The 26,350-nt window shown below is 39.2% G+C and overlaps 1 protein-coding gene across 8 annotated transcripts in view; it reads right to left on the bottom strand.

Moving 5' to 3' along the window:
• Positions 1 to 26,350, bottom strand: part of MON2 (MON2 homolog, regulator of endosome-to-Golgi trafficking) — a 195,161-nt gene that overhangs the window by 33,612 nt on the left and 135,199 nt on the right. For 5 of the 8 annotated variants that reach the window (XM_050923165.1, XM_050923129.1, XM_050923156.1 and 2 more), the window contains exons 28-33: positions 25,973 to 25,990; positions 25,555 to 25,683; positions 21,999 to 22,189; positions 5,506 to 5,566; positions 3,241 to 3,364; positions 2,289 to 2,514 (exon numbers count right to left, since the gene is read on the bottom strand). In XM_050923165.1, coding sequence (XP_050779122.1) covers positions 2,289 to 2,514; positions 3,241 to 3,364; positions 5,506 to 5,566; positions 21,999 to 22,189; positions 25,555 to 25,683; positions 25,973 to 25,990 — 749 coding nt within the window. The remainder of the gene's footprint in view (positions 1 to 2,288; positions 2,515 to 3,240; positions 3,365 to 5,505; positions 5,567 to 21,998; positions 22,190 to 25,554; positions 25,684 to 25,972; positions 25,991 to 26,350) is intronic. The other 3 variants (XM_050923137.1, XM_050923144.1, XM_050923145.1) reach the window with 3 other exon arrangements.

Raw genomic sequence — 26,350 nt, 5'->3', positions numbered from 1 at the left:
TATTTTAGGGGGACTGTGGTACTGCCACCCTTACTTCTGTGCTGCCTTCACAGCTGGGGGGCTGGAGAGTGGTGGCTGTTCACTGGGCACCCAGCTCGGAAAGCAGCGGCGCAAAAATAAAGGTGGTAATACCATGCCATGCAATCCTTACTTCTGTGCTGCTGCCTTCAGAGCTCAGGAGGTGGAGAGTGGCGGCTGTTGACTGAGGGCCCAGCTCTGCAGGCAGAAGCGCAGAAGGAAGGGTGGCAATATCATACCCTGCCATCTTTACTTCTGCGCTGCTGCCGGGGGCTGCAGTTCTGACTTCAGAGCTGGGATACTGGCCAGCAGCCACCGCTTTCCAGCTGCCCAGCTCTGAAGGCAGCACTGACACAAGCAGCTGTACAGGAGTAAGGGTAGCAGTACCGTAACCCCTGCTATAATAATGCTGTAACCCCCCACTCCACCCCCAACTACTTTTTGGGTCAGGACCCCTACAATTACAACACCATGAAATTTCAGACTTAAATAGCTGAAATCATGAAATTTACGAATTTTTTAATCCTCTGACCATGAAATTGACTGTGAATTTGGTAGGAGTTTAGTGATCTATAATGAAAGTGCCAGCCACTATATGCCCCAGTAGCCAGAGACAGTACCTGACCAGGGTCTAAGGGCTGATTGGAATCGTACTGATTAAGTCTGAAGGGGACATATATCTGTGCACTGGGAGGAAGGCTCTTTTGCACAGGGGTCAAAGTGGACCACCTGCTTCAGGAAGAGTTCATTGCCTGAGAAATCACCTCCCAGGAGTGTCCTTTCAGAAGCCAATCGTCTAGGTAAGGCAACAGGAAAATTGCATTCCTGCAGAGGTGACACACTATTACTAACATGACCTTTGAAAAGACCCGTGGGGCATATGATAGGCCAAAATGGACCACCCTGTACTGAAAATCATGGAAGTGTAGGACTGGAAGGGACCTCAACAGGTCATTTATTCTAGTCGCTTACACTCAGGACAGGACTATGTATAACTAGACGATTCCTAAGATTAGACAAACAGATGTTTGTCTAATCTGTTCTTAAACCAATGACAGAGATTCCACAACTCCTCTCAACAATTTGTTACAGTGCTTAACTACCCTAACAGAAATTTTCCTAATATCCAACCTAAACCGCCCTTGCTGCAATTTAAGCTCATTGGTTCTTGTCCTATCCTGAGGTTAAGGAGAAAAAAATCCCCCCTTCCTCCTTGTAACAATCTTTTATGTATTTGAAAACTGTTATGTCCCCCCCCTCAGTCTTTTTATCTCCACTAAACAAAACCAATTTTTTCAGTCTTTCCTCATAGGTCATATTTTCTAGACTTTTAATAATTTTTGTTGCTCTTCTCTGGACTTTCTCCAATTTGTCCACTTCTTTCCTGAAATGCAGCTCAAGAACTTGACACAATACTCCAGTTGTGGCCTTATCAGTGAGGAGTAGAATGAAAATTATTTCTAGGCTTGCTTTCCACACTCCTGCTAATACATCCCAGAATGAAGTTTTCTTTTTTGCAACAGTATTACACTGTTGACTCATGTTTAGCTTGTGATCCACTATAACCCCTAGGATCCTTTTCTGTAGTACTCCTTCCTAGGCAGTCATTTCCCATTTTGCGTGTGTGCAATTGATTGGTACTGGCCTACTGTAAAGCATAGGAATCATTTATGGGATGGGTGGATTCCAATGTGGAAATATGCAACCTGAAAGTCTAGGGCCGAAAACTAATCTCCTTGGTCCAGTGATGGGATTATCATTGCAAGTGTCACCATTCCGAATTTTTGTGCCTTCACAAAGGTATTGAGTAGTCTTAAATCTAGGCTGGATCTTCAACTGCCAACTCTCTCTTTTCTGGGACCGGAAAACATCTAGAGTAAAACCCCTTCCCCTCTGTGCTGTGTTGGAACTGGTTCTATAGCATCCAGGTGTAGAAGGGGATCTATTTCCTGCCATAGCAGGTTCTTATGGGAGGGTCCCTGAAATGGACAGAGAAGGAGGGTTGTCAGGTATAAAGAGGAAATTATCTCCAAAACCCACTTGTCCATAGTGATGGACTTCCAAGACACTGCAGGTGGTAAAGGTGGTTCCTGAAAGGAGGAAGGCAGGTGAAATATTGCACCTAGGGTGGAGCACCCATATTGACACTACCTGAGGAAGAATAGAGGTTTTTTTTAGGTCAAATTATATTCTTAATTATAAATACATTTTTTTCAACCATAAAATATTGGCGTGCCTCCCCTTTTTTGTAAAATACATACAGTACATACCGTGGAAGAGGACATTTGCCACTTAATCTTTCATCTTCTATGTAGCGATGCAGTACATCCTGTGATCTTTTCAAGAGTACAGACAGTGCCATTCTAGAGATGTATCCTTCCTGAGGAGTTGTGACTTTATTACTGAATGAAAACTGGAGCAGTGTTTCAAAGCACATCTTAGAAAATTCTTCTCTCATTCGAATATCTATTTCTGCTTCTGTCAAAGTAAAATAATCTTTAACAGTGAAACAAGTATGGTAAACATACTGTATTTTTTATTTCAATAGCTGCCTTAATCATATCTAAAGTATTTAAAATGGTAACATTTGCAAATACTGTAAAGCACACATTCTGAAAAAAGACAGCCATACAGCCATTCTTAAATAGCACATAAAATTCAGAAACAGCTACATATTTTCAATTAGTGTTTTAATTTAGCTATAAAGCTTTAATCTAAAAGCAATGTCTAGTCAGTTACATCCCTTAGTTTTTATCAAAGTCACTCAATCTCAAAGAACAGGATTTTTTTTTTATGCATTGCAATTGCCTGAAATTATTACCAGTACCTATTTAACTTGTATGCTGGAGACCAAAGTGAGTGGGAAGTGGAGAAAGACAGTTTAAAAAAAAAAAGACTCAAAGCCTAGGTAAGTACAAAGAGACAAGAGTGCATCCTTAAACAAGATATTTACTCCAAAATGCAGAAATATTACCAGAAAGTGGCAAACAAACAGAATACTATGCATTCTTCATAGCATGAAAGTTATCCCATAGATTAAAAAATTATAATATTTGAGATCACCTTTGTGGGCTGGGAATTTATTCACAATATTGGTGAATAAGTACTACAAGCAGTTTAAAATCTTTGGTAAAATCGGTATTGTAATATGCACATTTTAATTTGCCTTCCATACGATTTTTACACTGTTCTTATCTTTTGTTTATAATTCAGGTTACATACCCGTAAATGAGGATGACTGAGAATGTATTGAACCTTTATTAAGCATAGTCATTATCTGACCAACAAATTCCTTGGGAATAAAATTAGCATACGGCAGTATCTCTGTGCTGATGAGTTGCACAACCTAAAACAAATGAAATACATTTAAATTTGTTTTCTAGGAAAAATTCAATGCTTAAAATTATAACTAACACTTAGAAGACATATCTACACTTAAAGAAATGGAACAAGATACAGGAAGTTATAGTCTGGATGCATTCATTAAATATAAGAAAATGTTCAAATAAAGTATGAATCGTCATGCTCAGTGAAACTTGAGAAGCAACATCTTTTATATTTATTATGCTTACTGCTGTAAAATTGCTAATACAGGATGTCTAAATTTTTCAAAAACAGGAGCTTAAAATTAGGCTTCTAAATTCATATTTTAGGCATTTGCCTGATCATCTGAAGGACAGATCACTCAACAGATCCCACTGAATTTTGAAAATCATTGCTGAAATGTTTACTTCAGACTGAATTTAGACAGTTTTGGAAAGGGACAATCTGACCTTCAAAACCAAACCTCCTCTTCCCCTCCCTACTCCATCTTAACTAGAAGATTAAGACAGTGTATTAACAAGACCAAGCAGAAGAATGTCTTTATAAGAGAAAGTCCTCTTTTGGCTTGATCCTGAGAGGAACTAACATGAGACAGTTAGAGTCCCATGCACACCAGTAGGTCTGTTTTACTGCACACTAGATCTAAGTCAGTGGCTCTCAACCTTTCCTGACTACTGTACCCCTTTTCAGGAGTCTGATTTGTCTTGCGTACCCCCAAGTTTCACCTCACTTAAAAACATGCCTACAAAATCTGACAAAAACATTTTTGTATCATAGCACACTATTACTGAAAAATTGTTTACTTTCTCATTTTTATCATATAATTATAAAATGAATCAATTAGAATATAAGTATTTTACTTGCATTTCAGTGTATAGTATATACAGCAGTATAAAACAGTCACTGTCTGTATGAAATTTTAGTTTGTACTGACGTTGCTAGTGCTTTTTAATTTAGCCTGTTATAAAACTAAACAAATAACTAAATGAGTTGATGTATCCTCTGGAAGACTTGTGTAGGTTGAGAACCACTGATCTAGGCCACTACAGGGAACCCTGCTTTCATTTTTAATCCTTAGCTCTGTACATCCTGGCTGCAGTCCCTGGGAGATAACTGAAAGCACTTAATTATCACTGCCCCTCAACCTAGAACTCCTATCTCAGCCCAGATGTGAAAAGTGACCAATCTCTCTTCCTTCAAATGTCTCTTTGTTCTCCAAGGCTTTTCCAATGTTAACCTAACCAAGTACTGTAATACACCCATTTAAACTGCAGTGCTGTCTGACAACCTGCCTGAGGTCATCAAGGGCATTATGTGTCTGAGTTGCTTCATCTGTCCATTCAGATTTAAAGTTCCTGGAGCAAGGATCATATCTTCCTACTTTTTGTTTGTTTTTTTATATAGGTGAACACGATGACTGCTTAAATAATCATGATTACTGAATGTTTATCTCTTGATTAATCAAGAGTGTTGCTTCACTCTTAAGAAAGTGCAACATGAGGCATTCACTTTAGGTCAGGTTGTGAACATTTACTCTCAAATGGTAAGCAGTTGTGTGAGTAACAGTTCACAAATGGGAGTAAGGGGTTCACAGTGTGGTCCTCTATGAACATTTAATAAGGACTATTTATGAATACAGAAATAATTCTATTTAACAATTATGGGACAGATTGTGCCATTAAAGTATGATCTTGAGTATGGGATTGGATGGAGTTGCACCTTCTCAGAGAAAGCTTAGGAGACTTTTTAATTCAGAAAAGCAGGAGGCTTCAGTGAAATCTGGAGAATTGCAGCAATTATGCCATCCCTTAGGAGGCTGTCACATGCATTCCCTCTATGCAGAACCAGATAATGCGTGGGAGACAGAGACATGTCTCACTTCCTCCCATTCCTTGGGGTTGTCCTGCACCCCAGCTGATCCCAACAAAGAACTCCTTGTGCATGACTTCCCACCCCTAAGCACACTCCAAAAGCCAGCCACAATCTGGACCCTGGTTTTAGCATCTTTTTTACTGATCAAAAAAGAAGTTGCAGCCAAGTTAGTAAAATTCAATATCAACCACAGTTTTCTCCAGTTGTTAATTTATGACTGTTACCTATGAGGTTGAACATTCCAAGTTAGTTTATATATAAGGTAATACAAAAACACTCTAGTCTCCTCACCTCAACATCAATACTCTCATTTCTCTGAAACTCTTGAATAGAAAGATTATCTGGAGGTATACTAAAAAGAAACATGAAAATATTATGTTATATTTTTAAAGTGCATAGAATCTTCTGGAAATTGTAAAGAGAGAGAGAAAGCAGCATGCACGGTGTTAAAATAAAAAATATGTATATACATAAAGCTAGTACTGTATATGCCAGACTAATTAATATTTTAGAATACAAACCTTACAGCATATGAATAAACAAAACAACCTAAAAAGGACCGAGGAAAAAACATTGTATAAAAAAAAATAAGAAACCATAATAAAGTGTTACAAAAACAGTTGATTATTGACTTTAAATAGTAATCATTTGTCACTGACAGTATTGTTTTGATATGTGCTTTGTTTCATTAGCTATTGTGTGTGTCTGGAATCATCTGTATTAGTGTTTTAAAAAAACAGCACTTCAATTAAAAAAATCAGAAATATGCAAAGATAAAGACTGTGGTACAAGAATAGTTTATCAGTGTATCAACAGGTTCCTCTTTGTTCATGTCATAATAGCAAATTTAAAATTGTCACTGTAAACCCTTTACAAAGATTCCACAGAGACACTGCAGTGGATCAAACATATTTTACCATTGTTGCTTATCCTCTCTGGTCACAAGGTTATACGATTGTTGTCATTTTAATTTTTAAGCTTACCTTAAAAAGCACTTAATTTGAACTTTACTTGATTTTCCCACGTCTACCAGATATCCGATTTTTGTTTTTGGTAGAATACTCTCCCATCTTTTTTAAAAAATCAAAAAACACATAATTTGAACTACCAAATGTTCATTTTCTCTCATTCCTGTTTAACAAGAGTGCATCCATCACTGAATTCTACTCCATAAAAATATTTGGGCTTGTTCCATATTTTAAATCACGATGCTGACATGAAACTGAAGTATTGTGGGTGTTTCACAAACTACTAATTCTGAACAATTTCATGTTTTGTCCTTTACAATGTCACATCACTTTTGTAATGTATGTGCCCTTCATTTATGTGGCTGAGAGCGTCTGTCCAAGGGGAGTAGAGGGGGCAAGAGACATATCTGCCTTTAAGACTAAGCATGATAAATTTATGGAGGGGATGGTATGATGGATAGCCTAATTTTGGCAATTAACTTGGCAATTGATCTTTGATTATCAGCAGGTAAGTATGTCCAGTGGTCTGTGATGGGATGTTAGATGGGACGGGATCTGAGTTACTACAGAGAATTCTTTCCTGGGTGCTGGCTGGTGAGTCTTGCCCACATGCTCATGGTTTAACTGATCACCATATTTGAGGTCAGAAAGAATTTTCCTCCAGGGCAGATTGGCAGAGGCCCTGGAGGTTTTTCGCCTTCCTCTGCAGCATGGGGCACAGGTCACTTGCTGGAGAATTCTCTGCAGCTTGAGGTCTTCAAACCACAATCTGAGAACTTCAATAACTCAGACATAGGTTAGGGGTTTGTTATAGAAGTGGATGGGTGAGATTCTGTGGCCTGTGTTGTGCAGGAGGTCAGGCTAGATGATCATAATGGTCCCTTCTGACCTTAAAGTCTATGAGTCTGTAAGTTTCAAAACAGTTGGCATAGTCTTTTTGTCCTGTAGGTAGACAGCACCCAATCCTTATATTTGAATTTACATTTTATATGTAATTTATTGTCTAGGGCAGGGGTTCTCAAATTGGGGGTCAGGACCCCTCAGAGGATCATGAGGTTATTACGTGTGGGGGGGGGGTCATGAGCTGTCAGCTGCTTTGCCGCCTGCATATATTTTGAAGTGTTTTTAATTTATAAAGGGGGTCGCACTTAGAGGCTTGCTGTGTGAAAGGGGTCACCAGTACATAAGTTTGAGAACCATTGGTCTAGGGACTTCTATAGTTAAGTTTGCCTAACGATGTACATTATAAGAAACTGGTTTTAGTTGCTTATAACTTTGCCAAGCAGTAAAAATGATGCAGCAATTTCTGAGGACAAAGTTAGGGGAAAATATGTTTTTTTTGCCAGTGGTAAAAAAATTCTTACAACCATTTTGACGGAGAAATTCCTGCACCTCCAGGCTTTAGAGTAGAGACTTGAAGACGGGCAGAGAGGTCCCTTTGGGGTCAGGGTCATGTACTTTGCTTCTCCCATGAAAATTCATATGGCCAATTTATAACCCTATGCAAATGGCTATTTGCACATGCTCAGGGGAAGCCTCTCAGAATCTGGCAGCTAGATTCTCCAAACATTCTGTCTGCACTGAACATGTTCCAGTCCCACATACCTCCTTTATGACAACCACATTGTTCATACTTAATTCCACGGCTTCAGGACTTTCCCTGTAATTGCTCATCCTGTCTGCTGGGGGCCACTGTGATACCTGACACTAAAACTGAAAGGAAGGAGACTCTCTCTCCTTTGCTTTCAGTGCTTTCCATGCTAGCGGCCAAGCAGCATGGAGGAGGAGGAGAAAGACACCTTACTTGAATGCAGAGGAATAAGGAGCAGAACGGACAGGTGTAGTTTGGAGGTGGATAAAAGTAAAGAAAGGCGGGCCATGTCCAAAAGGGGATAGGCTTGAGGGAGGAAAAACAACAGAAGGGTCGGTAACCACTATACTCCCCTCCAGAACACCCAAGTCCTAAAATTTATTTGCTGTCTAGAAAATTCTTGTAGAACCCACTGCAAACTGTGTACCCTACCTCTAGCTAGTGACTGGTGTAAATTGAGGATAAAAGCCTACTACTTCTACCAATTACTCCATTAGCTCAAGCGGTAAAGGCTGTGCTATGGATATAAAGATTCACAATGATGCAAACAGAAATTCTCTATTCCTGGTTTGTTTTTAAAAACAATTTAGACCAGAGATCCCCAAACTGTGAGGCACCCCCTCCAAGATGGGTGTGGACAAACATCTGTGGGGGGCACAATGAGGCCCTGGCCAGCCCCCATCGGGAAAGAAGAGATCCTGCTCTGCCTCCAGCTCTGTTCCGGCTCTGCTCCCAGCCCCAGACTTGCCCTCAGTTGCAGCCCTGCTATGGCTTCCGTTCCTAGCCCCACTCCAAGCTGTGGCCCCAGTTTTGGCCCTTTACGCAATCTGCTCCCTGCTCCCGGCCCTGGCTCTCATGGGGGGCCTGACCACGAAAAGTTAGGGGACCACTGATCTAGATACTACAAACAATCGCTCTCTGCCTCACAGGAATAGTGTGAAGATAAATTAAATAATGTTTGTGAAACACTCAGATACTGCGGTAATCAGTTCCATAAAAAAAGGAGTAAGAAAATTTAAAGTTCTGTATTTGCTGCAAGTGTTGGTTGCTGTGCAGTAAGCCAGCCCAGGACCCACAAATACTGTATGCTGAGGGCATAAAGATATTGATTAGCCACCTGTTCAGTGAACACTCTCTTCGTGTACACTGAATGGTGAAGGTGTCTATGCAAGAACTGTAGTGATGTAATTAAAAGTTGTATCACAATGCATACATATAGGGGAGGCTGAATTAAAGCTTGCATAGTCAACCTTAATTCTGGCATTTCCCCACTTTTGAATGCTTGACTTTTCAACCTCAGTGTTCTTTTGATGTGCTTTTGGTATGTTACATTCTATGTACACATGCACACACTTTTTCTGGTTTTGAATATTACGTCATATAATGCTTCCAAAAGAGTCTCTAAGAATTATTGTTATGAAGTAATACACCAGCATGCTACTCACAGCTCTGTTGGTGCAAATTAAAGTTTAACTTGAAAGAATAATATATTGACTCCTAAAAGTTCAGAATGATTTTGGCTTATTAGAAAAAACAATCTAGTTCTCTACATTTCCATTATAAAGAAAGCAATACTTATTGCGTGGAAGATGTTATGTTCCATGACGGAGAAATTAATGTTTTATTTTTTCATTGGCCTGGGCTAATTGGCAACACCAACAACTGCTTAGCATACAACCTTGCACATAATTTTAGTTTCTCCTCTCCTACCTAGGTTTCATTAAAAAAAATTTAAAAAAAAATCTACCCACATCCAGCCCCACAGGTAGCTTACAAACCTACCCCAACTTAAGAGACAATAGGCTATTCAGGTAAAGTCACACATCCCAAGGCCAGACCACTGTGATCATCTAGTTTGATTTCCTGAATGACATAGACCAGAGGACTTGTCTGAATTAATTCCTGCTTCAAGGCCAATAGTTGTGGTTGAAGTAAAGTATATTTTTCAGAAAAACATTCAATCTTGACTTAATTTCCATTGATGGAAAATCCACTACAATTTGTGTTAATTGCACCTTCTTTCTAGTAGGAATTTGTCTAGCTTCAACTCCTAACCATTGGATGTTGTTGCACCTTTGTTTGATAAACTGAAGAACTCTCAATTATCAAATTTATGTTCCCCTTGTAGAAACTTACAGATTGTGATCAAATCACTCCTTCAACTTATTTTTGGTAAGCTAAATAGACTGAACTCTGGGTCTTTCACTGAAAGGCACATTGCCCAATCTTTTGATCACTCTTGTGTCTCTTCTCTCCTGTTGCGTGTGTCACAAGTCAATATCTAGATTGTCCAGCATCTAACTGCTCCATCACTGAAAGCTCCAAAGTGTTGCAATCCAAATCTAATATTTTAATTTTGGAACTCCTCCACCGCATTTAACTATCTGCATCTCTGCCCTGCAGTCACATACTAAAGATTGAGCTAAGCCAAAATTTGGCACTATGGCGGGCTTGGCTTCTAAGTGCTTCTTCTTTTAACCCTCTCCAACTTTTCAACAGCATTCCTGAAGTGTGGACACCAGAACTAGACCCGAGTGGTTACACCAGTGCCAAATACAGAGGTAATATAATCTCCCTACTCCTGTTCCCATGTTTATACATGCAAGGTCACATTAGGCCTTTTAGCCTGGAATCTCATGTTCAACTGATTACCCACCATGACCCCAAAGGCTTCTTCAGAGTCACTCCCTCCCTGGATTGAGTCCCCCATCCTGTAAGTATGGCCTACATTATTTGTTCCTAGATGAATGACACTACATTTGGCCATACTGAAACACATATGGTCTGCTTAAGCCCAGCTTATTAAGGGATCTAGGTCATTCAGTATCAGTGACCTGTCTTCTTCATTATGTACCAGTTAAAGAAATATGGGCTGGATGAATGGACTATAAGGTGGATAGAAAGCTGGCTAGATCGTCGGGCTCAAAGGGTAGTGATCAATGGCTTCATGTCTAGTTGGCAGCCAGTATCAAGCGGAGTGCCCCAAGGATTGGTCCTGGGGCCGGTTTTGTTCAATATCTTCATTAATGATCTGGAGAATGGCGTGGACTGCACCCTCAGCAAGTCTGCAGATGACACTAAACTGGGAGAAGTGGTAGACATGCTGGAGGGTAGGGATAGAATACAGAGAGACCTAGACAAATTAGAGGATTGGGCCAAAAGAAACCCGATGAGGTTCAACAAGTACAAATGCAGAGTCCTGCACTTAGGATGGAAGAATCCCATGCACTGCTACAGACTAGGGACCGAAAGGCTAGGCAACAGTTCTGCAGAAAACGACCTAGGGGTTAGAGTGGACGAGAAGCTGGATATGAGTGGACAGTGTGCCCTTGTTGCCAAGAAGGATTTGGGACTGTACAGTAGGGGCATTGCCAGCAGATCGAGGGACATGATCATTCCCCTCTATTCAACATTGGTGAGGCTTCATCTGGAATATTGTGTCCAGTTCTGATCCCCACACTACAGGAAGGATGTGGAAAAATTGGAAAAAATGATTAGGGGGCTGGAGCACATGACTTATGAGGAGAGGTTGAGGGAACTGGGATTGTTTACTCTGCAGAAGAGAAGAATGAGGGAGGATTTGATAGCTGCTTTCAACGATCTGAAAGGGGGTTCCAAAAAGGATTGATCTAGACTGTTCTCAGTGGCATCAGATGACAGAACAAGGAGTAATGGTCTCAAGTTCCTGTGGGGGAAGTTTAGGTTGGATATTAGGAAAAACTTTCACTAGGAGGGTGGTGAAGCACTGGAATGGGTTACCTAGGGAGGTGGTGGAATCTCCTTCCTTAGAGGTTTTTAAGGTCAGGCTTGACAAAGCCCTGGCTGGGATGATTTAGTTGAGGATTGGGTCCTACTTTGAGCAGGGGGTTGGACTAGATGACCTCCTAAAGTCCCTTCCAATCCCGATATTCTGTGATTCTATGGTCTACAAACTACCAGTAAAAGTTTAGTGTTTTCTTCCAGATCACTCATAAAACTATTAAAAATAGTGCAGGGCCAAGAACCAATCCCTACAAGACTCTATTAGAAATATACTTGTCCAGTGATAACCCCTCCATTTACAATTATATTGTGAGACCTGTAAGTCAGTCAGTTTTTAATCAATATAGTAAGTGCCATGTTGAATTGTATCGCTCTGGTTTCTTAACCAAAACATTTTGTGGTATCAAGTCAAATGCCTACAGAAATCAAAGTATATTAAATCAACACTATTACCACTATCAACTAAACTTGTAATTTCATCAAAAATATTAATGTAGTTTGAAAAGATCTGATTTCCATAAACCCATGTTGATTGACTTTAGTTACCCTCTTTTAATCTTTAAACTGAGTCCCATATTAGCCATTTTATTATTTTCCCCAGGATCAATGTCAAACTGGAAGTCCTATTATTATTTGGTGATCTCATTCATCTTTCTAAACGAATAATTTATTTAAAAAGAATAATTTCTTCCTGTCCTCTGCAACCTTCTCAGTGTTCTAAGCCTTACTAAAAATCAACATTAATGATTCAGAAGGTTCCTCAACCTTCTCTTTACAAACTGTTGGATGTAAGTTATTCAGACTTGCTGATTTAGAAGTGTCTAACTTCAGTAGCTACTGTTGGAGTTAAAAGTATTTCCTCATCATGAACATCTTCTGATATGAATACATCATCTGACTTTTTTCCCATATACAGAACAGAAATGTTTACTGAATGCTTATGCTTTTACATTATTGACAGTTGTTCCATTAATGGATACCACCATTGCTGGGGTTCCTTTTATTCCTGTTGTACTTAACCTTATTGTCCTTAACTTTGCTGGCCAGAGATTTCTCTTTGTGCTTTTGCATCTTCTAGTTATAGAAACGGGGAAGACAAATCATGGCAGCCAATCCAGCTGTTTGCCAAGAAGAGAAAGAGCAATTGAAGGAGCACAAAAAGGAATCCCGGATGCTTGATTCAAGGCTGAGAAATAAAGTAATGAACCAGGGAGCAGACTTAGTTTTAGTGTAGACACAGCCTAACTGATTACAAAATCATGATTAAGGGGCAAGATCAAAAGAAAACAGTTCAGTTTGCATCCACACAGCAACTTTTCTACCAACACAACTGTGATTTCCATGGCAACACCTACTACCCCCTACTTAGATGGTCTAATATCAGTGGACTCTGAGAAAATCTGGGCAATTATCTATTCTATGCTATTGCAATTTTGCAAAGAAAGAAAGCCTGTCACCACTGCCAGTTATTAGTTCAGTTTTAGTGGTGTTAGCAACAAAAGAAACCCTAAGTGTTTATAAACCAGCATTTGAAGTACCATGTTGATTAGAAGTACTATAAGGAGGTTTAGAAGAAACAAAGTTTAAAATGTTGGCTCCCACTATTACTAACACTAGTGAAGCTCAAAACAGTATGAACTACAGTGGAAACTTTTCAAAAAATGGTCTTAATATAGATAAAGTTATAACACCTCAGGGGGGCATAGAGGCCCAGAGGCCATGCACATAGCACCATGTGGGACAATGCACTCTGGGATATTTTACTAATTCGACACTACACTCCCACAAGGTATAGCAAATTTCAAGTTAAACCATGTAAGCATATGGATTTTACAATACTAAGAAGAGACAATCTTTAAGCAGGAATAGCTTCCAGACCTTAGCTAGAGTAGAGCTGGCGCTCCATTATATTATTATATGAAATTAGGAGAATGGGGAGAACAGGCTCTACACATCAGCAGCACAGCAGGGTCAGAGTGGTGTGAAGTGGTCCATTCATCTCAATGAGATGTTTGCAGCTGAAAGAAAATACCCAGTGGAGAATGCTGCCTGAAATAATAGCTCTGAGATGCATGAATTGCTGCATTCATGACAGTGGATGTTTCCATCCCTCCTCTCCAGTGTTAGAAAGAGTTTCTGATATGTGTCAAGCATACTCATTCTCAACTCCTCATCCCAGTCATCTCACAGCAGTTGGTTCTTTGTGCATGCCCTGATCATGCCTGTTGCAAGCTCCCCATCCAGATCCTGGCTCACATGGAAAACGGCAGGGAGAAGGGCTCAAGCCCCCTTAGAGGAGAAAGGTATTCCAGATCCCATCTCATGTGATGGGAAGAGTAGGGAGAGAAACTCACACCCACCCAGAAAGGCAAATCCCCTCCAGAACCTACCTCACATGGTGCGGGTGTGAGTGTCTTCCATAGGTGAGCACAAGCCCTACAGCTGCCAATTTTGGTTGGATATATTCCTGGAGATTTCATCACAGGACATACCGTATATACTCAATCATAAGCCGGTTTGTTTACAAGCTGGCGCCCCCCCCCTCGGGATGGATAAGTAAAAATGAAAACTTTTTATAACTCACTCATAAGCTGACCCTATAATTCAGGGGTCAGCAAACTTTGGCTCCTAGGCCATCAGGATAAGCCACTGGTGGGCCAAGATCGTTTGTTTACTTTGAGTGTCTGCAGATATGGAGGTAAACCTAAGTAAACAAAGTGTCCCAGTGCGCCAGCTGCTTACTCTGATGGGCCAGGGACAGCAATTGGTGGGGAAATTTGGGGGGGGGGGACAACCGGGGCCACCCCCCCACATGACCGCACGCCTAGCCTGGGACCCTCACACTCTCCCCATCCCATCTCTTCCCACCTTATCCGAGGAAGGCCGGGGAGGATGTCTCTGACCTGGCTGGAGCTGCTCTGGCAGGTTGAGCGGCGCGGCCACAGCCAACTCCAGCGGGCCAGACCGGGTGATGTGGCTGCTTCGGAGGCTGGGGGAAGAGCAATGTGGCCAGAAGTGGAGAGACTCTGGCCCCTCCTTGCTCCCTCTGTTGCGGGGAGGGACTGTGTCTCACCTCTCCCTCTCTATACCTGTTCATAAGCTAACCCCCATCTCTGGTGCTTTCCTTTTTTACTAAAAAATTCGGCTTAATCTTTAAGGAAAGATTAATCTTTAATTCCTGGAGACTCCAGGCCAATCTTAAGAGTTGGCAACCCTAACAAGCCCCCCCTAGATCACAGCACACACACATGAGAATGGGGAAGCAGGGGCTCAGACACCACAGGGAGCAGGGACCACTACAGAACCTGGCTCACATGAGGGGGGGTTAGATATCCACAGAAAAGCAAGGCCCTCCATATCTCAGCTCTCATAATGGGGGGCAGGAAGAGGGGCTCAGACTCCTCTAGAGGAGCAAGGGGGCTCCAGATCCCAGCACATACACAGAAAGGGAGAATGGCGGCTTACAGGTGCCCGTCCCTGTTCTCCCCAAGACCTGTTACTCAGCCCCATGTCCCCTTCTCAGTGTCCCACCTCCAATCCCCTCAATCTCTCTGACCTCCAGTACCACCCATCCCTCTCCCCAAAGCAGCGACAAACCCCTCATCTCTATTCCCTTCACATCCTAAAGTGCCCCTCCCATGCCAGCAATCATTCGCACCTTTATTTTATTTTTGATTATATCCCCCCCAAATAAAAACCCCTCACAGAGACAGATTTTAGCAGTACTTCCAGACTTTCCCAGATTTCAGCCTAAAGTAGGATTTAAACGGTCACTGGCTGGGTGAGTTCAGGATCTAAGTCTTACTGCTTATCCCCCAGAGCTATAATCCAGCTGCTGCGATAGCTTCCAACTATAAATTCTCTCAGCCTCGTTCTTTGCATATGTTCAGTGTGATCTGCTTCGTGCTAGATCAGGGGTTCTCAAACTGGGGGTCAAGATCCCTCAGGGGGTCACGAGGTTATTACAAGGGGGTCGTGAGCTGTCAGCCTCGACCCCAAACCCCGCTTTGCCTCCAGCTTTTATAATGGCCTTAAATATATTTAAAAGTGTTTTTAATTGATAAGAGGAGTTGCACTCAGAGGCTTGCTGTGTGAAAGGGGTCACCAGTACAAAAGTTTGAGAACTACTGTGCTAGACCCTTACTCAAGAGCCTAACCAGAGAACCAAACTCTTTTGCTAGTAATGTTCTGAATTTTGTTATCCCCTCAGGGCTAGAGGGTCCCCACGCACTCTCTAGGAGTAACCACTGTGCCAGGATCAGAGTCGTGATTTGATCTCTACGTAAGTACAGACACAAGAGAAGAGTCAAAAAGAGGACAGATATTTAGAAATTTGGTCACCATTTCGAGTATACTCAAAAGAGGACTTTCCATCCAAAAAGCCAGAATCTTTAAATATTGACCTGATCCTGAACCAGAAATGGACAATGTAATATGTTAATATTTTATTGTAACTTTGCATTAATAAAAAGTTTTTAAAAAGCTATTTATTTCAAGGGGTTGTATCTCGGGAATCCACTGACCAAAAGACCCCAAATTTGGATCACTACCCATATCCCATGTGACACATCAAATTTCAAGACAACCTGAGTAACCAGGTAGATTTTTTAGAGTACTAACAAGAGTTGTCCTTTAAACAAAGGGCTTCTCAACTGCTGTACTAGTGCTCCACTATAATAGAATGGCAGCTGTTACAGGACAGATTCAAATAAACTTTTTCCTGCTTGCACTGTGCCAAAAGCATCATCGTTTATATATACTCATTCCTTATAAACTTCTTAACTGGGAGTTTATAAATTCACTGCAGTAAGAACTGCAGGATGAATCAATTTTTTTTATTAAATGGATAAGACAACTTTTAACCCCCAAACTCTTCAGAAAAGATCACATCTTTCAGTACATATGACTTGTTGCAACAGCCAATTCAAATCTTATACTGTATAAGAAAAACTTTTCTTAGTCTTTGCAATAAAAATATTCTATAGCTGCACAGGTGGCTTTATAACCTACTTCCCTTTACTAATACTGTCAGTCATGTGCAGTCATGAAGGAAGCATTTACTTCTATAGTATATCATACCCATTGTGTTCAAGAAATGAGTACTAAGAATATCTAACTGGCACTCCATCAAGGTCAAAGATAAAATCTAATAGGAAATCTAAGGATTTTATTGCAAATCTCTGGAAAGTTTCCTTCTGAATGACACATTATATAAACTTTACCACCTAACAAAAGAGAAAAGATTAAATTTAATACATCCTGCCATATTGGGGCACATTTTCTTGGCTACAGGTGAACTGAACAGTTTTAATATCACAGTGTCGAAAATGTGATCAATTTCTGTTTGCTGTGTACGACTTGCCTTAGAAAAGTCTAGCACTGAAAGGCGCTGATTGGTGATACTACATCAAATGGATCGCCATGCTGGGCATCACAAATGGAAACTAAAACTAAATCACAAAATGCCCTCAAAGCTGCTGCTTTGACTTTTTTAAAAATTCCCACTACGAATCCCTATTTCTAAAGGATACAAAAATCTCTGTCAGAGTTCTTCACACCATGCATAGCAATGTAAGCAAAATATGATTCAACCAACTGTGGTACGGTTTTATTTTAATTTTTATTTATTTATTTTTTAAACAGTATTCCCAATTGCCACTCATCTTTGAGGGAAAATAGTGTTGTATTAGGTTGTACTGACAGTTGATGAAGAAAGATTATTTAGGGGGAAAAAAGCATAGGAAGTGTACGGATAAGGGAATTAAGGTTTACACATTGGCCCTCTGAGTTCACTAAAAGGAGTATATGAATTGGAGAAACTTCTCTTGAACAATAAATAAATTAATCTCTTGAGCTTTAGGTTAACAAAACTGCTTGTGAGAACTATACATGAAGGAGTTGGAGGAGGGAAAGGGAATCTGAAACACCAAACTGGGACTCTATGGGCTTATTTGAGAAGGTGAAAAAAAAAAGACTAATAAAAGATATGCTGACAAAAGTATTAACGAAGAAATGAGCAACAACAACAAAATCTTACATGTGTCTATACTTTAATGCTAGAAGAATAAGTAGTAAGCAGGCTGAGCTAGAGGCTTTCATTATTGAAAAAAATTATGATTTAGCTGGCTTTACAAAGATATGGGATATGACACAACTTGATCAATGCAGAAGAATAAAATTTCTACTGCAAATACTAAGAAGGAAAAAAAGAAGGCAGAGTAGTCGGGCATACCAAAAATACATACACAGAAATATGGAGGAATGAACAGCAAAAAAAACAAACCAACCCTATGTGAAATGAGAGATACACAGTATAACCTCAGAGTTACAAACACTAGAATTAAAATCTGGCTGGTCAACCACACACCTCATTTGGAACTGAAAGTATGCAATCAGGCAGCAGCAGAGACAAAAAAAATAACGGTACCGTGTTAAACGTACACTACTAAAAAAGTAAACTTTCTGTGCTTGTTTCATTTAAATTAAGATGGTTAAAAGCAACATTTTTCTTCCGCTTAGTAAAGTTTCAAAGCTGTATTAAGTCAATGTTCAATTATAAACTTTTGAAAGAACCACCATAATGTTATGTTCAGAGTTATGAACAACCTCCCTTCCCAAGGTGTTTGTAACTCTGAGGTTCTACTATACATCACCACCTAAATCAGTGAGTAAGGTAGAAGAGGCATTCATGGAGCATGTATACTATAGTTTTGTTGTCACTCTGCGAGGGTTAGAGATCTGGAGTGTGTCATTGGGATTCAAAAGCGTTCCAAAGATCAGCTGGCTACTGCAGCATACCAAAAGCAGATGTTATGACTTATTAGACTCAGCAGAAGAGTATCTTTTCTGATTCCCAAAGGCATATGCTGTCATAGTTCAGAAAACTAAATCAAAACTACTCCTACTTAACTATGATTGCATCAAATAAGTATCAACGTCCAAGAAAAAGAACCCACTGTCAAGCAATAACATAACAAAGACATTTCACTAACAGTCACTAAGAGGACTAGCTTGCGCAAAAATGATAAGGCCTAAACATTAATTATCTCTGAAAAGCATCTTTTTGCTATTTCTCCCTGAAGCTTAAAGATTCACACATGCCTTAAGAGTCAAAAAATAACAGGTAGTAGCTAACTACTGCAACACTGACTAGATTGTTTTCCGAAAATACACTTATTTCAGATACCAGTGTGTTTGACGTATAGATTTTCTACCAAATACACTTTCTTTGTTGAAAGAATGACAAAGCTAAGAAAAAACTGGCAAGAGCATGAAATAAAATGTTCAAAGAACTGAATACTATAATTAACCATTATTTTAAATAGGACAAATTTAATTTAACACAAATAGAATCCGCATAAAGTTACAACATTTAAAAAAATGCATAGTACTATAGGAGCCAGATTCTTTGGTCTGCCAAGTCTGCATTACTATGAGAGAAGTGCAAAAGTAAAGATGACTTAAAGTGGCCCAAGATAATCAGTGGAGAATCCCTCGTGTGTGGGAACTCTCCACCAGTGAAGGCAGCTCTTCTACCTCCCTGGCCAGTCATCTCCCTCACTTGGTACAAAAGGAGAGGTAGATGTCAGCAGCATTTGGGGGGAAGTGGAGGGAGTGAGGGTGAAACAGAGTAAGAGAAGACCTCTGCAATGCTTGATCCTCTGCTGGATAATGGCACAAGTCAGACATGCTCCTCTGCACTTCTAACTTGTGCTAGGGTTTTGGATCAGGGAGCTGATGTCAGTTCCCTCATGCCACCCCACATCACTGCTTCAGAGAAGAATTTGGGGAGGATGGAGAACTTGCCCTTACAGAATACAGCTATACAGCTTAAGCTCCAGTACCAGGTTTTAGAAAAGTATTTAGATAGTTGAGAAGAGGCTTACCTTTCAAGTCTTCTATTGGTAGTGATATATTCCAAAAGCAAACCTGAGAAGATGATAGTGACAGCCAACTATTGGGATGTACACACAGTATACTCAGAAACTGTTTTCCAATGCGATATATATGACCTGGTGACCAGGACCTATCTGGAACTTCATCATATTCATTGATCTGATTCACTTCCCGACATCTAACAGAGCTAGACCTTCATACTTTACTTTTCACGATAAATAATATGGACTATCCACCTAAGAATATTTCTGCTTCTGGCACTGTTTCTAACAGAAATTCCTTCTACCATGACCCCATTTAGTGATGTCTGCGGATGTCAGAGGATAAAGAATAGAGGAGGTGGAGAATGTAACATCAAGATGTCTCTCTCTTGTTCATTAGCTCCAGTACTCATGCTGACAACAAATGGTATCCACTGTCCAAAAAAATGAGAGTCACTGTCTCCCAGAAGATTTCTGGGTGCAAAACAGATCCTTATGAATTTATGCTGTATATTTTGATTTACAGGAGGATGTGATTACAGTTTCAAGACTGATCTCTAGAAATGGACTCTAGGAAGAGTATTTTCTAACAGCACTGCAAGGAAGTATGAAAGAAATATCTGTTTAAGTAAATTTTAAATTCATTCTCTGTCTTGACTGTTGTGAGCAAGGAATATTTGGATTTTTTTTTTATTTTTTTTTTGCAGTATTACCTGTCTATCGCTGAAGAACAGATCTCCAGTGAACTATGGGGTTGCAAGAATCAATGATTCTGAGGTAAATTAATCACAATATGGAAGCTGTAGCAAAACATGTAGTAACTAAGGAAGTTCTTAGGGTAACTGAGGATGCCTCAAGTCTTGGGAATGATTTCTATCTTCCATTTATAAGAGCATAAAAAGAGAAGATCAGAGACAGAAGGAGCTAAATCATGGAGGACCCTGAAGGTGAGAATGAATTGCCCATATTTGATTCACAGAGCAATATGTTGACAGGAAAGAAATTTTAAGAGGGGCTGATTATGTTCATAGCACTGATCAAAATAGATTTAACACAGTAAGTTTTGGACTTATCTGTTTATGCACTCAGGAATACACAAATTAAAAGTGTGATATTCCAGTACCTTTCTTGAATTGGTCATCCTTTCTGCTTGGAGTTTTTGAGTAATTTATCAAGTTTGTTTTAACCTTGCTCTTTCATTTTTTTACAAGTAATATGTATTCCCCAAGGTAGCATTCCACGTAAATGTACTTTCCTTCACCCAGTCCTCTCCCATAATCTCACCGGATTCAGTTTATTAAGAGAGAGTTTTTGTTAGGTTTATTGTAAGCCAAAATAAACTGATTGTTTCAGGCTGACTCAAATTACTTATCCCAGGAATGAGTCCCACCAGAGATAGCAGAAGGAGATGCAACCATACAAGTAATTTAAACCATGTTTTCTCAACAACAGACAACCCAATAATTTAGTGTCAAAACAAATTAAAATCTTGATTGACAATATAAGTACCTTTAATCTTTCTGGAAAAACATTAAAAGAATGTTTCAAGTCCATCTTATTTAACAAAATTTCTCTGAAATGGACATAGACCTAAGAAGCATAGTAGCAAGATAATTATCTTGTGACCCTATTAATGGAAGCCCAAAATCACCCATTACGGCACTAAAGGATGAGAGTCAAACATGGAATTTTGTTCCTCTAGCTCTACTTATGGCTAACTGCTGTTGATTATCATAATTAAAGATGGCTGTAGAAGGAAGGAGGGAGCGTCATGCTTTTCATGAGCTGTCATTTTATATAGAACTATTCTACTCTTTTATCAGTAAATCTGCTGCTGAAATCACCTTTGCAACACTTGCTTTTGACAGATAATTATACAGATATAAAATATTCTATTCCGGATTATAAATATTATATTCTAGATTTTCAACAAATCATTAACAAAATTAAGTATACTTTGCAGCTATTTTATTAATTTCAGATCTAAAGAAAAAGCCATGAACACTAAAGGTTTTCAAGTGAAAAGCATGCAGTACAAATTTTAATATTCATAACTCATGAAGAGTGTAGAAAAAAAGCATCACAATGGAACTCTTACCAAAAAAAAAAAAGAAAAAAAAATCATACAGTAACATGACATTCACATTAACAACAAAAAGTCATTGAGTTCTAATAAAGTGGAAAAATCCACAAGGTCTGAATACACGTTAATAATTCTGCATGAGGACTAAGTTTCCACTGAGGTTTGCATGAAGATCAATTGGCAAATACGAAAAGTTGTACCCTGTCTTTCAAACTCAGTTTAGTTTAGGATGGCAAGTAATACTAATGTCTGAACTCCCTTTTTTCCAAACAAAAGACGTTGGTTATTTTTTTTTTAAAATAAATTCTTTAACTTGTATATTTGTTCTTTAAAACACTTCCACCTAGCAAAAATATGATTAAATATAAGACTTTTCACTGGAGTGCATGTTTTGTGTGCTCACACACCAAATTATATATTATCTACCATAAAGACCAGTTTAGTAAAATAGTAAGACATTTATAAACATTTTTTCACAACTTTATTTTTAAAGTTGCATGTACCTTTTGGTGAATAAAAAGTCTTCAAGTGTGTTGGCTAGTTCTGGCCACATACTGTCAAATTTTCCAGAAGAGGCATGCTGCCTTGCAACTGGCAATCCAATAGAAAGAACTTTAAGAAGAGAAGATACTGCTAGTTTCCATGTGCTTTCAGAGGGGCAGGCGTACTTTAGGCTCAGAGGTATCCTCTGTGTCTGTGAAAAGAAAGTTTAAATAAGCTTTATACTTTCTTGAAGAAATGTCACACACACACACACACACACACACACACACACACACACACACACACAGTACATTTCCCTCCATGTTCTGGTGGGACTTGGGATGCTCTCTTCTAAATATGATTATTAGATTACTGATTGTATGCCAGCTGGCTAAAGCACAGATTTGATTAACCAAATTCAAGGTTAGAAGCGTTAAAGAGTTAATCCATTAGCAATTACATTGGAAAATTACCTGCTAATTTTCTTTTTCTAGACTACATCTATCATCTCTGCTAATCCTGACAAATTGGTTCCTGTTCCCTCTGCAAATAAATTGGAGGTAGTTCATCATTATGAGGGGGCTCTGAAGAATTAGCCCTGTCTACCTTGGAAGAATTGCTCTGCAGTGTCCCAAGTTGTGATGACACGAATTTGAAGAAAAGGCCATAAGGAATTCAAACTTCTTGTAAAATGTAAAAAAATTAACAATATACATCATTCATGTGAAGCATCTGGTCATTATTAAAAATAAGAGGAGACATCTTAAAAAGGCCAACAAACTGTTAAAGGTGGAACGGAGTAACAGAGATGGCATCCTGAGAAACAAAATTAGCACAGATAAGATTTTCCATTCTCTGTCATATGACTTTTGCTAATCCCAATGAGTGGGAATATAGCACGTAATTAAATAATTTAAGAATGAACAGATAGAGAGGAGTTGGAAGACTGGAAGGTGAGAGCACTGCTGCCAAGTAAACAGGAAGATGTTTTAGAGCCCATCAGCTGGAGCACCACTCTGCCACAGAATGCAGATGTAGAATCCTGAAGTTGCAGTGCCTTGCAAACAGAGAGAGAGTGAGAGAGAGAGAGAGAGAGGACATTGCTGCTTTAAAGATTTCTTCTGCAGATGTTGAAGTTGTCTCTCTGCCCAGAATGTACTCATACATCTGGTGGAAGGGTCAAGAATATACTTGCAAAGGCTTTGTATGTTTCAATGATACAACATTTAGGGTATGATTTTCAGAAGTGCTCATGGTTGTGCTATCTGCTCTAATTAAATCAATGGTTAAATTCCCATTGATTTCAGTGGAAGCAGTTATGCCACTCCTGACTGCTTTTGAAAACCGCACTCCTCATCTAGTTGATTTGGGAGATTTTATGCCTAAATAACAAAGGTAAAAAGATAAACAGCGGATGACTTCCTAATGAGCTGTGTGTTTAAAATATATTTTGAAAGCCATAGTACTGTGGTTGAGTAACAACTGGATCAAACATACTGGAGAAAATTATGAGGCACTGAAAAATAATAGCTAGAATGGAAGGCCATACCAAACAAATTACCAAAGTCACAGGTGCAAATACTGTGGCCAAGACTTTACAAAAAAGGATGTCTAATCTTAGACTCCTAAATCTGTATTTAGGATTTTCAGTAATCAGGTACACTGCACTTTTGAAAGTCATGCACCATTATTTTCATATACATAAATATGGATTTAGAAGCCAGTTTTTAGGCATCCACATTTTTTTTAACCTTTGTCTATATCTATTGCATGCTTCGGCTACCACACAGTCAAACTAATGAACAGGGTTATGTGATCTCAGCTATATTACAGCCCTAATCGCTAGTCAATAGCTTTTAGCACGAAAAATTGCCTACTGCCTAACCCCCGCCTAAGACAATCACAAGACTCAGATCTAGAATTCCAAGTAGAGTTTGAGAGTTATTGTAGGAAAAAGTTTGTCTCAGAATAATTATATTACTATTGCAGTAAACAGCTCAATACACACATTTAACAAGCACAGTAGTTACGAACACCAGAGTTCCGAACTGACCAGTCAAACACACACCTCATTTGGAACTGGAAGTATGCAATCTGGCAGCAACAGAGGCAAAAATAAAAAGCAAATACAATACAGTACTGTGTTAAATATAAACTATTAAAAGAATAAAAGCAAAAGTTTTAAAAAAAGATCTGACCAGGGTAAGGAAACTTTGTGTTTGTTTCATTTAAATTAAGATGGTTAAAAGCAGCATTTTTCTTCTGCATAGTAAAGTTTCAAAGCTGTATTAAGTCAATGTTCAGTTGTAAACTTTTGAAAAGAACCATAATGTTTTGTTCAGAATTATGAACATTTCAGAGTGATGGACAACCTCCATTCTCAAGGTGTTCATAACTCCAAGGTTCTACTGTATAAATTTAAACAAATGATCTTACTTCAGTCCACTAAGGTTAAAGAACTCATAATGTCATGATGTGGAAAATCTGTCTTATGAATTTAGGCTGATCATCCAGACAAAGGACAATGGAGGTTTGCTAAACCTTGATGGTTGTCCATTCACATGTGAGCAACTTCTGGTAAAGGGTTGGCTGAATCTAGGTGACCCAGATTTCTTCCAACTCCGAGAGCTAGCATTTGAAGGAATGGAATTTCAATAGAAGCAGAGCTGAGAGATCAAGTTTTAAAACCACATAGCCTGAGAGACTTGGGGGTGGGGAAGAGGACTCAGAGAAAGTACTCACAGGAGGAACAAAGGAACAGATTTTTGGAGAAAGAGGAGACATCTTTGACAGGAGGATCAGCCAAGATAAAAGGAAGCTGGCTGGAGGACAAAAACTCCGTGATTTGGAATAGAAGCCTGAATGTAGGAATGGGATCCAAAAGAGGAGACCTAGAGCCTCAAAAAGTGACCTTCAGTTTGTGAGGAACATGCCAGAGTAGTGAGGAAAGTGAGGCAGAGGATGGTGTACAAATGTTTTACTTTTTTTTACTAGATGTATATTTCTCATGCTGTCTAAAGTAAAGCATGATTGGTTTTGGAACCTTTGCAAATTCTGTATGTTAGGTGTTTCCCCATCACATGTCCCTGAAGTGGAAACCTATACGCCAGAGTTCCCACAAGTTTTGAGAAAGTGTGTGTTTAAGCCAGTGGGGAATCTGGGGGTGTGGGGGAGTCTGGCACTGGTCACAGGGCCTAGGCAGTTGGACTGTGGAATCTCAGCTCTCAGAAGGTGGTGTTAAGATGGAGTCCCAGGCGGAAGGGTTGTGGTTATTTTGGCTGTAGCCTTTCTACTGTTAATTCAAGCAGAGGCTGGTCAGGGAGCCTGCATGTAACTGCAGCTGAGTGTCTCTCTACCTGTGTGAATGCTGGTGGAAGTATAGGACCTGGCTCTGCAGCTTGTCACAGCAGCACAGAGTGAGAAGGAGCCTAGGCTGGTGGGTCAAAGGGCTCAGTGGTACCCCAGTTTCATGTGGCACCCCGGGGGAAACCCATGACAGTACTATCTATACTATTCCCCAGTGGCTCCAAATAAAAGTCACTACTTTAGTTCATAAACAGAATGCAAACTTTTTACCTTAATAATGTTCTGAAGAACCTTCTCATTAACTACAGCTTTGTGGCAAGCAGTCTTTTGGTACAAATCCACCACAACTTCCAAAGATCTCTCAGCAAACGGTACGTAATTCAATGCTACCCATTCTGCCTAGAAAAATAAAATTAGTACACTACTGAAGAAAACATGAAAAAACATTAGTTATGTAATAGAAAACTTACATTTTACATTTACCTGTTTTAATGCATGCAAAATTCTCAAGAATATATTTCATAAGGTAACAGTTTTGATCCAAGCAAAAAATAGTTTATGAAGAAAAAACATAACATTCTGAGTAAGAGCATGAAATAGATTTGGGTAAGGTAAATTTTAGTAGGTCAAGTGCTGTATTTTATGCAAAACTACTATATTAGGACAATCTTAAGGAAATTTAACTCACCGGTGCAAATAGTTGTATCTAGTGGGATTCCATTGTGTAGCAGGACAAACAGAATAAGAAAAATTAATACATATATAACAATTACCTCAAATTATATTAAAATTATATTTTCATGCTTACTGAAAACCATCAGTATGTGCATGGATTTAAAGAAATTTTATCGTGTTCTAATTTCCACAGCATAAAAGATTAAAAAATTGTCGACTACGGTGGAAGATTTTTTCAAAATAAGATTATTTTAAGTCCAATTATATTTTTAATATAAAATAAAGCAAGATATGTATGTCGGATTCCCTGGGAAGATTCAGATTTATTGTGTCTGATGTTCATTAAAGGCTTTTCCTTTAAGGAGGAATGGAAAGTTTCAATAGGAAAGAA

Source organism: Gopherus flavomarginatus, chromosome 1 (assembly GCF_025201925.1).
Source record: "Gopherus flavomarginatus isolate rGopFla2 chromosome 1, rGopFla2.mat.asm, whole genome shotgun sequence".
NCBI classification, from domain to species: Eukaryota; Metazoa; Chordata; order Testudines; family Testudinidae; genus Gopherus; species Gopherus flavomarginatus.
The sequence above is the reverse complement of the archived record's forward strand: the minus strand, read 5'-3'. Positions and strand labels throughout refer to the sequence as shown.